Raw genomic sequence first — 14,133 nt, 5'->3', positions numbered from 1 at the left:
AATAAAGCCTATCAGCTATGTGATGTCACTGTTATTTTCCTAAATGTGATGCTACGTAAATTCCAACACTGCTGGAAGAGCTTTTCTCAGAAAAACAACCCAACTCCTATATTGGCCAGATACACCCATGGAAACAAAATTACAGGAAAGAAAATAAGGCACATTTGGTAAAAAAAATGAACATTATTAGGCCCTCAAGTTGCAGAGAAAACTAGAGGTGCACCTGAAACCATTCAGATGAATTTTTTTATAAGGGGAGATGACTGAGTGGAGAACAAGCTTCTCAAATTCTGAAGAAAATGAAATCTGGGATATCTCCGCTGCATCCCTTCTGTCTAAGGACTACTTCAATTAGTGATTCATAAAACAAATACTTCTCTATGGTCTTCCACACAATCACAGCATCTTTTTTTCTTCCAAGGATACGCTGAGGGATAAAAGAACATGTGCCTAGTGAAGACAAACAGGGAATCATAAATACTCAGGGAAGTGGTTTCTACAATAAGATGTACCACATGAAGGCAAGCTATTGCCTAGGTAGGAACCATGATCTGCAGATAAATTTCTATGAACATAAGTGCTCCTTTTATCACTGTTCTCAGAGTAGTCATCATTCACAAGCAACCATGGAAAGTCTATGGCTTCAGCTTCCAAAATAGCAAGAGGGACAGAACTACGCCTTCATGTTCCAAAGGATGGCACTTGCCAAAGGGCCAAAGTGATTTTACATAACTTTTCTGTAGGATCATAAAACAATGCAGGTTGGAAAGGACCTTAAGGATCACCTGGTTCAACTATACCTCATTGCCATCTCCCTCTTTCTCTTGGTTTATTTTATCTCAAGTAAATGGCAGAAATTATCAGCAATTTACACAAGGAACATGAAACACAAACACCTCATTATATGGAAGAGAGATTATGGCACAAAAATTCACCTTGAAGAAAGCTCTGACATGAGCTAGAATCTAGTAAAATTAGCTATTAAGCTAATGAGCATTGATGGTCGTTGTCCTTTTGTGGCTTTGTGTTTCAGTAACACTCCAGTAACACAACAGTATCCGATATCACAGTAGGATACCAACAACACAGGATTTGTAGGCTGATTTCAATACTATTATCTTTTGCAATTAATTGTTTCTATTAAAAAAATAATTATTTAAAGTTGCAAAGATCCATCACACAGTGCATTCCAGAGCTGATACAGAAATTTACCCTGAGGAAGGGTCTGCAATAAAAATAGTTCCAAAAATAAGTATTCATTCATAATTCTTGATAGTTTCAAAATTAGTTTTTCAAAATTAACTTGCTCCCTCATTATTCCATATCAATTTAGAGTAGTATGTGTTTTTAGCAACAATCCATTATTATTGATTAGTGAACATGTTCACATTCCTATTACAAAATAAAATAAATAAATGCAGTTTTCCAGTGGAAGGATTCTCAAATGCCAGGTAACACTCTTCAAAAGTGTTAACATGGGCCCTGACATTGCAAAGATGTACAGCTAGGTTTTCATGGTGGAGACTTCAGTGGTATTTTCTAGCACAGCAGCATTCAATGATAGCATTCATTAAGGGTTTAAAATGAATGCTGGAAATCAACAGACTCTTAATTGCTGTCCCATGAACTGTTTTGCATAAATGGCTGAAGATGACATGTAATTAAAGCTGCACTGAAAAAAAGCTGAAAGCAACGAATTAATTTGTTTAAACAGCAAACAAACAACAAAAAAATATGGTCCATTTTGCAGCCGGTAATTTTTAGTTTTTTCACTATGAAAATGAGATACAAAACACAAAGTATTTATTCATCTGCCTAGTTAAAAGTGGTGGTTACTTAACACTACACAATTAAAACTGTTAAGTAAACAAGTTACTAAATATTCACTAAACATTTATCATTTACTAAATATTTATTAAACAATCAAAATGTTTAGCAAACCAGTTTAAATGAGAATTTGCTTGGCTTGCCAGCAAGAAATTTAAGACTTTAAGTTTGTGATTAATTAAGCTCTATATTGTAACAGGAACCAGTTTTCTATTAAGAAGTAGCCAAAAAAGTTTTACCAATTTTCAAAAGCCTAAGAACCCCCATGTTTCTTCTTTATTTGAATTTTCCTGAAAAAGAAGATTCTGAAAGGCTTTTTTAAAAAATATTCACCTGGTATCTTTGCAGCTGCTCAGTATTCAGCACCTGTACTGCTCTGAAGTGCCTCAGGTGGCCAGACTGCGCTCATTCTCAGTTGCAAGACCACCCAGAGAGCTAAAACCTAGGAGACCCAGGAGGTTCTCCTTCAAAAGAGAAATATACCCTGCAGTATTTGGGATACAAACAGACCTGTGATTAGGTCTCTGAAATACTTAAAGAGACTATTTCAGGGGACAGTATCAAAGTGACTACTACGTCATGAGGGAATTGCCTAAGAAGTTTTTGTGTGAGCTGTCACATGGACACAAGTCAGAAACATCCCTGGTTCATGTACCACCACGTGGGTTTAGCCTGCGGCAGAGAACTGCGACTGACATTAGAAAGAAGAACGCTACAGTGCTTTTAAATCTGCCATGCCATCCAGCACCATTGCTTTCTTTCCCCTGTAGGTGCTCCCGTGTTTTCTTTGGTTTCCTTGGGAACATAAAAATTACTGATGTTAGTACTGACAATGAAGAGTTGAAGAGCATTGATTAAAAAGTAAATCAGGCCTCAGACACCATATGCCTATATTAAAAAAAAATTATATATAAAGCACATATTTTTATTCATCTTCTAATCTTCAGTGCTGACCTACAGATTGGGTGTTGTGGAAGGGCTGTTGACCTATAGATTGACCCTGGGAAGAGAAACTTGGATAGCTGCACCAAGAAAGAGGTTACCTGCACCTAGAGGTTACTCCATGTTTTCACCTGAAAATCAAGATTCTCACATAATCATTTGATCTCAGAAACAGCAGCAGGAATGATGCCACCAAGTCTTGCATTAGTTATAAACTTATTACATTCAGTATTTATGCACTGGAAAGCAAGAAAGCAGTTTAAATTAATTGCTTACAGTTGGCCTGAAAATGGCTTTCCCCAGAGAAAATTATAGTCTTCAACTTATGTCTTTGAACTTCTGAAGTATATCACCTCAAAAAGTAAGTTAAATTCTCCCTCAGATGCAAATACATGAAAATGGTATTTGCACAAACTCCTCTTGATTCATATCCCCACTGGATTTGCTTTTAGCAACTGTGAAATTTCAGCATTCAATGGAGCATGAAAAGAAAATCACAAGGAGGAACACTGGGGATCAGTTGGAAACACTGGTCTTTAGCTATATAACTGATACTCTAATATTTAAAAGTGCTCATACATTTAATTAGCTAAAACCAACACCAAACTGCTACCTTGAAAGGCTGTCAAAATCTCTAAGTGGGAACAGTCTGCCCAGAGGAGTTAGAAGTACCCCATCTCTGTGGAAGTGTTCAAGGCAAACCTGGATTAGGATTTGAGCCAGCTGGTCCAGTGAATGTATCCCTGCCTATGGCAGGGGGGGTTGAAACTAGATGACTTTTAAGATCCCTTCTTACCCAAATCATTCTGTGGTATAATTCTGTGATTGGCATACTCAGACAATTATGCTTTCTGAGCAATCTTCGGGCTATTCAGCCAATGTGTTCTGGTATGTTACTGATATTGGTGACAGCACCTAAATTCCACATTCAGGTCAAGACCTAATGTGCTACACACTGGATGAGTACTATATTGAAATTTTGTGCATTAAAATTATATGGTTTATTTTGTTGCTGCTGAAATAACTATGATTAAACATGAAAAAATATTAAAATTAATATTTAAAGTAGCAGGGAGAAGCAAAGCCAGAGAACTTCATTTAGGGGACACAATCTTTCCCTTTCACCTGAATATCATGTCTCTTAAAAGTTATCACTGGGACAACCTAGAAGGTTGAAGTCTCAGAGAAACGTACTTTCACAAGCCATAATCCACAGACAGGGGTCAATTCCTAAAAAACAGAACTAAGAGGAGTTAAAACTACATACCATTCTCTTCTTTCTGCAGGTATGGAAACATCTGTAAGCACACAAAAAATGTAAGTGAATAAATGAGGAACGCCAAGGCCCATACAATCCTGATTTGTCCATAATAAGCCTGTATTTATGAACACATGCTAAGGATATACAAAAGTCCCTGCTTTAAAAAAAAGACCCTAATCTTAAACAAGGAGTAGAAGCAGGTGATCTGTAGGAAGAAGATTGCAAAATAGGGATAGCTGGCTCAAGCCCACATGAATGTATTTAAAATACTAATCACATAATGACACACTGTGATATTGAATCACCAGAAAATAGACCTAGTTAGGGAAAAATGAATGTTTGGCAAAGGTGATAGTTGTGAACATTTCCTGTGGAAACAAGCACCCTGCCAATTGCTACAACCATTAAAATAGATGACTCTTCCATACTGACCAGGAGGACAGTCCAAGAGTTTTGTGACACCTGTATTTCTCAAGTACAGAAAAGCTGCTAGGGAACTATACTTGGAAAAATATTTAGAAAACTAATTCCAACTGACAATGCTGTGAAATGGAAACTTAAAATATGGCTGTTCACCTCCAAACTTGCCTCTGCTCTTCAACTGAAGTCCCAGGCTTACAGAGGCAGAAATCATGAGAATTCACATAACCTTCATGGAAGAGAACGGCAGTGCTAATACAGCTCTAACAACAGCTTCATCTCCCTACAACAAGAAGACTGTCAGTGGGATCTGCAAATCTCATGGTATTGTTTTGGTGGCTTTTTTATTAAAGCCTTTGATCCCTATGTTCTAACAAAAAGAAAAAAATAAAAGTCAACTTATCTCTTACTGATACTGAGAATTTCACAAATATTGAGCTCTGTTACATCTGTAGCTGCATAAGGATGATTCTGCAATCTGACTCCATCTTACTTGTTTCTTACCCTCTCCCTTTAAATTAGAAAAATCAAATCACATTCTGCAAAATATTCCCCATGGGACACATATGAATAATTGATTTAGACTGGAGAGCAGTTAACCACATAATTAGTTACCGTGGAAATCAAAGAATTCAGAAAAATAAGAACTACCAGATTAGAACATTCCTCCTTCTAGAAGTTGGCAGATGCTATGAAGGGAAGCACAAGAAACCCTCAAGAAAAGTCTCCTCACAGCCTAAGGAGGGGCTAATTCAAATTCTGGATAATGAAGTTTAATATTATCTCCAGCATGTTTCCCATTTTATCACAATTCTAGATCTTATCACTGCTATTATAATTCCTTGAAATCTTCATCTCAAGAATAAATTACATGTTTTCTTCAATATTATTTCTTTTTCTATCAGTCTTTAATTGATGGCTTTTCAGCTTCTTTTCCTGTCTACCTTTTTTCTCTTATGACCACAGTAAGAAGAAAACCTCTCTACCTAAGCAACATTTGCCACTACTTTCCAACACTGTTGTTTCAACCTCTTTAAGGTAAACAGCAAAAACTCTTGAGGCTCTTTACAGATTCCTGTATTCTTCCTCCTTGCTCATCTCAGAGCCTCCAGCAATATTTTTTTGAGAGCAGATAACCATAATTACCCTAAATTTGCTGAAGGCACCCTAACACACAGGAACTACACTACATTATTCCAGCTCCTAAAATCTGGTTTGCAAGTGCAGTCAAACAGCAGAGGTCTTCCCTGAGCTGTGTACAGTCCCAAAATCACCAGTCAATGTAATGTGAAAGTTGGCAGGTAATTTTAGCATTTTCAGAAAACGTGAGGCTTCTGTTTATGATAGCTGAATGTCATTTATTGACATTTCAGCAAGTCACCTGGCTGGGACAAGTCTCCCTAGAGTAATGTTACAAGTCCTTTCTCATTCTGTGCAATCCAGAACAGTTTGTGTCTTAAGCACATTTTCACTTCTTCCTCCTCTCTTTCCAATGAATTTATAAGAATATTAAATACTGGAGTTGCTACATAACCTTGAGGCATCCAGGTATGATGCCAGGTATGATACTGGAGTTGCTACATAACCTTGAGGCAACAGTTTCAAACTGTTCTCCAAGCAAGTTTTGGGGTCATGGTAACACGATCTCAGTTTATCAGTGCTAGTTTCCCTAATGGAGTTTTGCTAAAACAAAAACCACTAAATAAGCAAAAGCCTTCTGATTCTCTCAATTTTATACATCCATCCATACAGTTATATATATAAAAACAATCTAAATGAAGTACAAAAGGAATGCATTGCAGTGCAAAAGAGGTAGATCTGACCCTACAAGCAATTTAGTTACAACAAAAAGAAAGCCACCAAGAAAGATAGACTAAATAAATCTATATTAGACCACACTATGGACTTATTTTCTGCAAAGCAGGCCCATTCTTAATGCAGTCCATAATTATAATCACAGTGCATCCAATTGTCTATAAGGATGCAAAATAAGATGACAAAAAGTACCCAGGTTGCTATTTAAGCTTAACGAAAATAATTTGTTCGCAGTACTTCGGCCAAATAAATTTTCTAACTGCAAAGTCACAAGGAAAGTCCATATCCCAAAACTAGACATCAGCCCAACTTGAAGGAGTATTCAAAGATGTTTCAAAGCAGCTGTGACAAAGTTGTCTTCCCACTTTAGATGAAGTCAGCTATTCAGCTGATACAGATCAACATGGCTCTCCTTAAACCAGGCCATAGAGATGTATCTTCTTCTACATGTCCTTCTACGTTCCTAGTAACTCAGATTTAAAATTGGTAACACACTCACATAACCTATTATTTTTAGACACACTTTTATGAAACTCAGACACTTAGTATATTTATTCCCCACCATTATAACTCAAGTATGTAATTTTGTTATTCAGATCGAATTAGGAGAGAAAATATAACTAGAATAGCAGGCTTAGGCTTGCTATTAACTTTTTCAGACAGAGTTATAAATTTCAACAAATAGGTTATAATTGAGGAGCCAGCATGACCTTTATTATTTCAGAAGGTTCAGCCATAGCAGCTCAGTGTGACTTTGGCTAGACTATTAGTCACTCTGTCAGATAGAACCATTAACATCCAACTCAGTCTGGCATCCATATATGATCTGATCCTTAAAACTGGCCTGAAAAAGCTTTACTTTCAAGAACAGCCCCAATCCAGGCACTGGAATTGCTCTTATAGAAATACCATACTCCTAGTGAGTAAAGCAGCAAATATCTGATATTTCTGTCATAATTGCAATCATAGGAAAAAATAAAAAAAGGCTCTCACATAAGAGTATTAGAATGTTTATTAGTAAAGTCCTATTTTCAGGCAATCAGGACCAGTTCTCCCTCAGAGAAAAACTGAACTAGTTTTGTGTGCCATGCATTCTTGTATCACTCTATTCCATTATTAAGCACACTGCCAAACAGATAATCCAGTAGTAAATATTTCAGAACATTTGCACTTAATATGTAGGGAAGTACAATATGAAAACAACCACTTTATCAGAGCCAGTGTTTCCAGCAAAGCAGTGATTTCTGTTACAGAAGAATCCTTTTATCAACAAAAACCCCTGTGATATTTCAAACGACCTTAAGACAACCAAAATAATGTTATTACTTCAATTAATTGGTAAACTATTCTAGAACTTTTTCATGCATACAATTGACATAATCATGATGAAAGATGGACCAAAAATACACAAAAGATACTAGCTGATATATTACAACGACGCGAGGTAATGCTTCCTTTGTAAATCATGTATGTGATGGAAACAGCTACACCTCTCTTCATATCGTTATCATTTGAAGTTTCTTTCTCAAGTGTATGCATACGGAAGAAACAGCTCCACTCGACATAGGAAAAGACAGATCATTCAGCTCAAGTGCTGCGAAAATTTGACAGAAATTTTCTTCTAAAACAACAGAAATACACGCTGATAACGCGTTACTTGTGGAAATGGTATGTGCATGAGCGTGCAGGGGCTTTTACACAGCTGTCAACCCACGGTAATCACCGTCGCTAGGTGTGCCTGCAACGTGAAGACAAATATTTGACCTATTTTCTTAGCAGAATTTAGCTGTCATCATTCTTAGCACCACGCTCTCGTGAACCAGCCACTGCCAAAGGACTAAGGCAACACGGGCATAGAATTCTTCGGCGAGAGTGAGAGCACTTCCTCCCACGGAGCGAGGTTTGTTCCAGCGGTAAAGCGATCGGCCCCTCGAACCCACATCCCTCTGCCGGTTCCGGGCTGCGCCCGCTCGCCCCGGTCCTGGCAACCCCCCGCGCCCGTCCGTGCCGGGGACTCACGTTTGTAGCTGGCGGCCCAGGGCTGGTAGCCGTAGTAGCCGGTGATGCGGAGGATGCGCTCCTCGATGGAGGTGAGCCCCACGGACGCGCTGGTGAGGTCTTCCACGGAGCGGGACCACTTCAAGTCCTCTTTAATGGCCTCGTCCACCACCAGGTACTTGAGCTGCCGCAGCTGCGGGCTGATGTCGGACAGCCGCCGGGGGCTGACATCGGGGGAGCGCCGCATGCCGCTGCGGGTCGGGAGAGGGGCGTGAGCCCGGGGCCGCGCCGCCAGCGCCGCCGCCCTCCGCCGGCCCCGGGCTGACGCCCGGGCGAAGTTGGCGGCGGGCGGCGGGACCCCCGCCGGCAGGGGAGCCGGCCCGGGCCCGCGGCACCCACAACTTTCCTCGCCGCCCTCCACCGGAGCGACCCCCGGGAGCGGGCGGCGCCGCCGGCCAGGCTGAGGTGAGGTGAGGTGGGGAGGTGTGAGGTGAGGTGGGGAGGTGTGCGGTGTCCCCGTCCCCCCGGCCCGCCCGCTCGGCCCCGCGGGTACTCACAGCGTGGCGGCTTTGCCCCGCGCGGAGCCGTTGGGGAACTCCCGGATCCCCATGGGGAGAAGCAGCGATGGCTGGGGGGCGCCCAGGCTTCCCGGCGGGGCGAGCCGGCGGCTCTCACCGGCCGGGTAACAGGCGGAAAGGAAGGAAAAGAGCGAGCGGGGGAAGGCGGCGCCCCCGTGGCAGAGGGTCCCCGGGCTGGCGCTGGACCCCGCGGGAGAGGCAGGCAGGGAGAGAGGCGGGCAGGGATGGAGGGACGGAGACGAGCGGGCCAGCGCCGCCGCCTGCGAGCCGCTGCCGCCTGCGGAGCGCCGAGCGCCGGCGGCGGGGGCCGGGCAGGGCAGGGCGCGCTCCGCGCCCCCCACCCCGCGCGCTCCCGCCGGCCGCCGGCAGGGGGAGCCCCCGGGCCCGCCGCCGCCGCCGCCACGAGCGGCCCTCGGGCGGGGCGGGGCGGGGCGGGGCGGGGCGGCCTCACCCTCCCAGGGCCGCCTCACCGCCCTGGGCGCCTTCGCCCACCTGGTGTGCCTGCCCGGCCGAGCAGCCAAGCCGTTCCCAGTGCTGTTCGGTGGCGACAAGCTCGGAACGGCGCGGGGTGGGGGGCGGGCAGCCCGAGCAGGGCCGGCTCTGAAGTGACCGTGGAGCCCAGCTGACGAGGGGACTCACCTGGCTAGCCCCGTAAGGCCGCTGAACCAGCACCGGGGTCACACAGCCTTCCACCAAGTCACACTTATTTTTTTTAATCCGCCACCAAGTTTAAGTGGCAAACATGCAGTTAAGCTTAAATGAACATGTGAGCATAGATGTTACCTTATTCAAAGAATTCATTCACAGACAAGTAAGATTAAAATCTGATAATAGATTCTTGGGCAAAACTTGTCACCTAGAAGTATAGACAGTTGAAGTCAAAGAGTGCTTTGTATAGATGTATCCATATATATTTGGAAGGGGGTAAAAATCAAGTCCAAGGAGAAAAGGTTGTTACCCTTCACTAGCTCAGTTTACTTGGAACATTAAACCACTGAGGTATCAAATGTGGAAGTGAGCTGGATCGGTGAAATGCAACCTTTCACTGTGACTGAAGGGAACATTACAGCATCACTGCTGATGATATTCACCATTATCAGAAAGAGAAAGAAAAAAAAATAGCCAGCAGATGAATATCAAACTAAATCTCATCTTAAATACACATGTATTGAATAAAGCACTAACTTTATTTTATTTTCTCTCCAACCCTTATTTTGAGCCTGTGAAGGGGGAAAATGTTTGCTGTTGAGGAAGCTGGTTCCAAAATCCACTACAGATGACCAGCAGTGGTCCAGTAGGGCAAACAGAGGGTAATTGTGCAGGTGTGTGATGCTGCCCACCAGTAATGACAGAAACCCTTGCAGGGCGCACAAATCAGTGCAGAAGGATGATTTTGGTTATGATGAAGGGATAAAAACACCATGCTCCCTAAATGTAAGGATACTCATCACTGTCATGATTTAAGTCTCTCTAGGGCATTTAGGGCAGGAATGGTGATGAAAGGCACAAATGGGATTAATCATTTCAGTCAGGCCTCCCAAGGCCATCACTGGATCAGCACCGTTTGGTATGCACAGTCCATGCTCTCTCTGGCTTTAAGTGGTGGACAAGGATAGGATTTCTTCTGAGAATTTCCCATAATACTCCATGTACCTAGTGCAAAATTCCTCTATGATTATAGGTCCAGAAATAAAACATAGTCTCAGAGCCAGCAAAGGCTCCAAGAATAAAGGAAGCCAAACGTTGTTGACCAGCCAATAGTGACTGACACCTGCTGAGCACTCACCTGCCTCTTGGCATGGGCTGCTGCAAACTAGCACAGGCTGGTTCAGCCCTGCTAGAAATTTTGCCTTCATCACTGATATGTTTAGCTGCTCACCTCCTATAGCACCAGAGAGTAGCTGTGGAAGTCAGAGACCCTATTACACACATATCCATTTTGATATGCCAGAACCATCTTATTCTTCTATCCAATAAAATTTTTTCAGCTGTTTTATTCCTCCCCAGCTGCTGCCATTCCAAGGTGTAAATGAAATGACAGATGGGTGTTTCTCCTCTCACACTCACAAGTGACTTTGAACAGCTTGGGTGCAGCACTGACAAACCTGAAGTGAGCATGCATCTTGCAAGAGAGGAAAAAAATGCATGGCAGTGAACATCTTAAAGTTCACTGAAACATTTAATAAAGATGGCATTTCAAAATTTTGTAAGATGCAACAGCAACATCTACCAAGAGCTACCTCTTAGGATCTTACCAAACCTTGCCATAAGTGATGTTTCTTCTTTAAAAATAGTAGTTGCTGGAGACAGTCAAGTAAAAATTCTCATGTATATTATTTTAATTATGTTCAAGCATTGTAGCTAAAACTGAAATGTTATGGCATTGGACAATAAAGCGTAAAGTATGGGGTTCCACATGACTTGGAATTTGTAGATTTATGGAGCTGTTGAAGATTTTTAATAAAAGGAGAAGAAAATATTGTGGTATTCTAGCAATTCCACAAAGTGTAAGGAAAAAAATTTGCTAAGCAGAATATACCTACTCTGAGAATAGTGAGCAAAATGGTGTGCAGCACCAAGCTGGAGCCACTATGAACAGCTTTCTGAACCTCTTACTAGTGAGAGTTTATTACTTTAGTAAAACACCTGCAGACATTCAAACACAGAAGGGTTAGGAAACTGTATTTTTTTAAGAGGCAGAGCTCTATAGCAAGGGAACAATAAGTAATTATTCTAGTGTGTGGTGCCTTATTCTGTCCTGTTAGATACTCCTTTTTATGTTTATCCAGACAACATGAAATTATATGCTTGACTGATATTCAGCTCTTAAAAGGCGCATTAAGATATATTAGCATTGTTGTCTACAGTGTGATGCCATATCAAAGGAAAATATAACTTAAACTGTATTTATTTTCACCTCCCATCAACACTAGCTTGCCAGAAGATTCTCTGGGATGGAAGTTTACATTTCTCAAAATACTTCTCATTTCATGAGAAAGGTGAGTGCATTTTTCTATTTCCCCAACCCCCACCTCAAGATAAGAGTTTTACATTTAAAAGATTCTCTGACATACTAGACTAAGATAGAAACAGAGTTTCATCAGGCAATAAAACAATCACTACTGCATAAACACCAGCATGAAGTTGATGTGGTCCTTCTTTCCCAGTTCATAAAAATCAGCCTTAGAACCTGAGTCTTTAGAAGACAAATTAGCTCCCTCCTTAAGCAAGGAAACACTTAAGTGCCCTTGTCACCAATTATTCTGCATTTGATGCATAGTTCTACTTCTTAGTACTTTTATATTTAGCACTGAAGGTATAAGCCCAAGCCATTAATAAGATGTTCCTGCCCCAGGGTATTTGGGTGTTGGACAGAAATACAATATAGGTGATAAAAGTCCTATATAATATATGGAAATGCTGTATGGCAAAGCTATTCATTTTCTCCAGCTGGGGTCAAATTTGACTTCCACATGAATATAATGCTGCTGCATAACCCAAATGACTCCAGCTCTATCCATAGCACTAATTTTAGCATGTTCAGATTGAACAGGAATGCAACTTTGAGCAAAATGCATTTCACATACAAAATTTTGAATCAGCAACAACAACAATAAAAAAAGCAGAAACTGTCTAGTGCATCCTAGTTATTTGCTTGCATTCATGTTTTTAAAATATTTAATACCATCTTGAAATGGTTGAAATAAACCCAGAGAACCAAGAAAAACTGATCCAGCAGACAGAGAATGGCCAGTTGAAGACTGAACAAGAAGCAAAGGTCAGCCAGTTGAAGACTGAACGAGAAGCAAAGGTCAGCCTGACCACCTCCGACAGAATCACCCTTGCTCTCTCAAGTAGAGAAACCAACACTGTGCTTGAGAGAGCAGTCAGACGAATTTAAGACAAGTGAGAGCAAATTTTTCACATGAGCTCTCGCATTGCTCTGATCCTCCTGCAATGCGTGGCAAAACCAAATGAGCATCAGAATTTTTGTCATGACACCTTGCTGAAAGCAACTGGAAAGCTCTGGAAATCACCACCTAGCTGCCTGTTATAGTAAAGAAGGGCCATACACAGTTAGTGTCCCAGTTCCTGGGAGGTATGCTGACTTATAGAAAGCTGATTCTAATCTGCTTCTTTGAAGTGGTTGAATATAAATTTTTCACTTTCTTTCTTTGACAGACACAGTGGAAAATAAAAGTCCTTTATGTTTGGAATGGAAAATAGACCTATTTTTTGTTTTGATATCCATTGTTAGATGAGAACTGCATAAAAAAATTAGGACAACTCATCATGTCTTAGTGGCATATGAGCCCTGCCAGTGCTTCTCTTCCAAGTTCCAATCAAAAACTGAAATGTAAAGAGCAGAAAAATAGTAACATTTCCTTCCTCCAGCAAGAGCCCCAAAAGGAGGTGTTAATGAGAGAATGCAGAAGAGACTTCTCCAATATCCCATATCTTGAGAAATGTCAGAAGTGTCAAGTTCAAAGTCCATTGGTATGCTATGTAGCCTTGATACCCCTTCATGTTCTGCCATTTCACATTATTTGGGCTAGAAATAGCAGGCTGCAAAACCCAGGTTAAGGAAAGGCTGGATGCTGGTACTGCAAGTTTTCTATATTTAGCTGTGCATGACTCCTAGTTCTCCCTTGTCCCACAGGTTTGCTGAGAGGCGAGCCAAACAACCAGGGAATGAGGAAGGGGGGGAAAGATATAGGAAAGAGAATTAAGGGCTCCAGATAGAACATGAAAGAAAACTTTTATTGGATTTGTGCTCGGGGAAGGAAGTTGCTTTAACAAACTAGAGCACAATATTCATGTTATGTTTAAAGTGGCTTATCTGGAAGTTGTGCTAGCCCCAAGAAAACCTAATAATTCTCACCCTTCAGATAAACTTATGGGTTGTTTTCTAGTTTTGAAGGTGTTTTTTAAGTTGGATTTTTTTTTAATACCAAAAAATGTGTCACTAGCCTTGGACTGCACAGATTTCTCAGCAGGAGAGATTTCTGAAGAGAAACACTTGGAAACTGATTTGACAGGCAATTTTTACTGTATAAAATTAATGGTAGCTGTTTGAAGCTGCACATGTGTCTGAAACATTAAAAAACCCACAGCTGAATTTTTGATCTGGAAGCGTAGAAGATCAAAAAAGCATTATACTTTTGCCAAATGGTTCCAAAGTGTGGAGCAAAGCTGCTTACTTCTATGTATGCATTTTCATTCCTATTTTTAAGTTAACCATACTTATTTTTCCAGACGTGGAATTAATTTTGGAAGCTACTGTAACTATTC

The 14,133-nt window shown here is 41.3% G+C and overlaps 1 protein-coding gene and 1 long non-coding RNA gene across 5 annotated transcripts in view; one reads left to right on the top strand and one right to left on the bottom strand.

Annotated features, from left to right (window-relative positions):
- The window catches only part of SLC35F3 (solute carrier family 35 member F3), a 162,086-nt gene extending 152,946 nt beyond the window's left edge, over nt 1-9,140 (bottom strand). Inside the window, exons 1-2 of one of the 2 annotated variants that reach the window (XM_059841613.1) lie at nt 8,821-9,140; nt 8,285-8,514 (exon numbers count right to left, since the gene is read on the bottom strand). In XM_059841613.1, the coding sequence (XP_059697596.1) occupies nt 8,285-8,514; nt 8,821-8,873 (283 nt within the window). In that variant the 5' untranslated portion in view covers nt 8,874-9,140. Of the gene's footprint in view, nt 1-4,036; nt 4,068-8,284; nt 8,515-8,820 lie in introns of those variants that run through there. The other variant, XM_059841615.1, reaches the window with a different exon arrangement.
- The window catches only part of LOC132324954 (uncharacterized), a 55,991-nt gene continuing 50,159 nt past the window's right edge, over nt 8,302-14,133 (top strand). Inside the window, exons 1-2 of one of the 3 annotated variants that reach the window (XR_009485796.1) lie at nt 8,302-8,438; nt 11,775-11,840. This is a non-coding gene — a long non-coding RNA (uncharacterized LOC132324954). Of the gene's footprint in view, nt 8,439-8,576; nt 8,729-9,310; nt 10,164-11,774; nt 11,841-14,133 lie in introns of those variants that run through there. The other 2 variants (XR_009485798.1, XR_009485797.1) reach the window with 2 other exon arrangements.

Source organism: Haemorhous mexicanus, chromosome 3 (genome assembly GCF_027477595.1).
Source record: "Haemorhous mexicanus isolate bHaeMex1 chromosome 3, bHaeMex1.pri, whole genome shotgun sequence".
Lineage (NCBI taxonomy): Eukaryota > Metazoa > Chordata > Aves > Passeriformes > Fringillidae > Haemorhous > Haemorhous mexicanus.
This window is presented reverse-complemented; position numbering and strand designations above follow the sequence as displayed.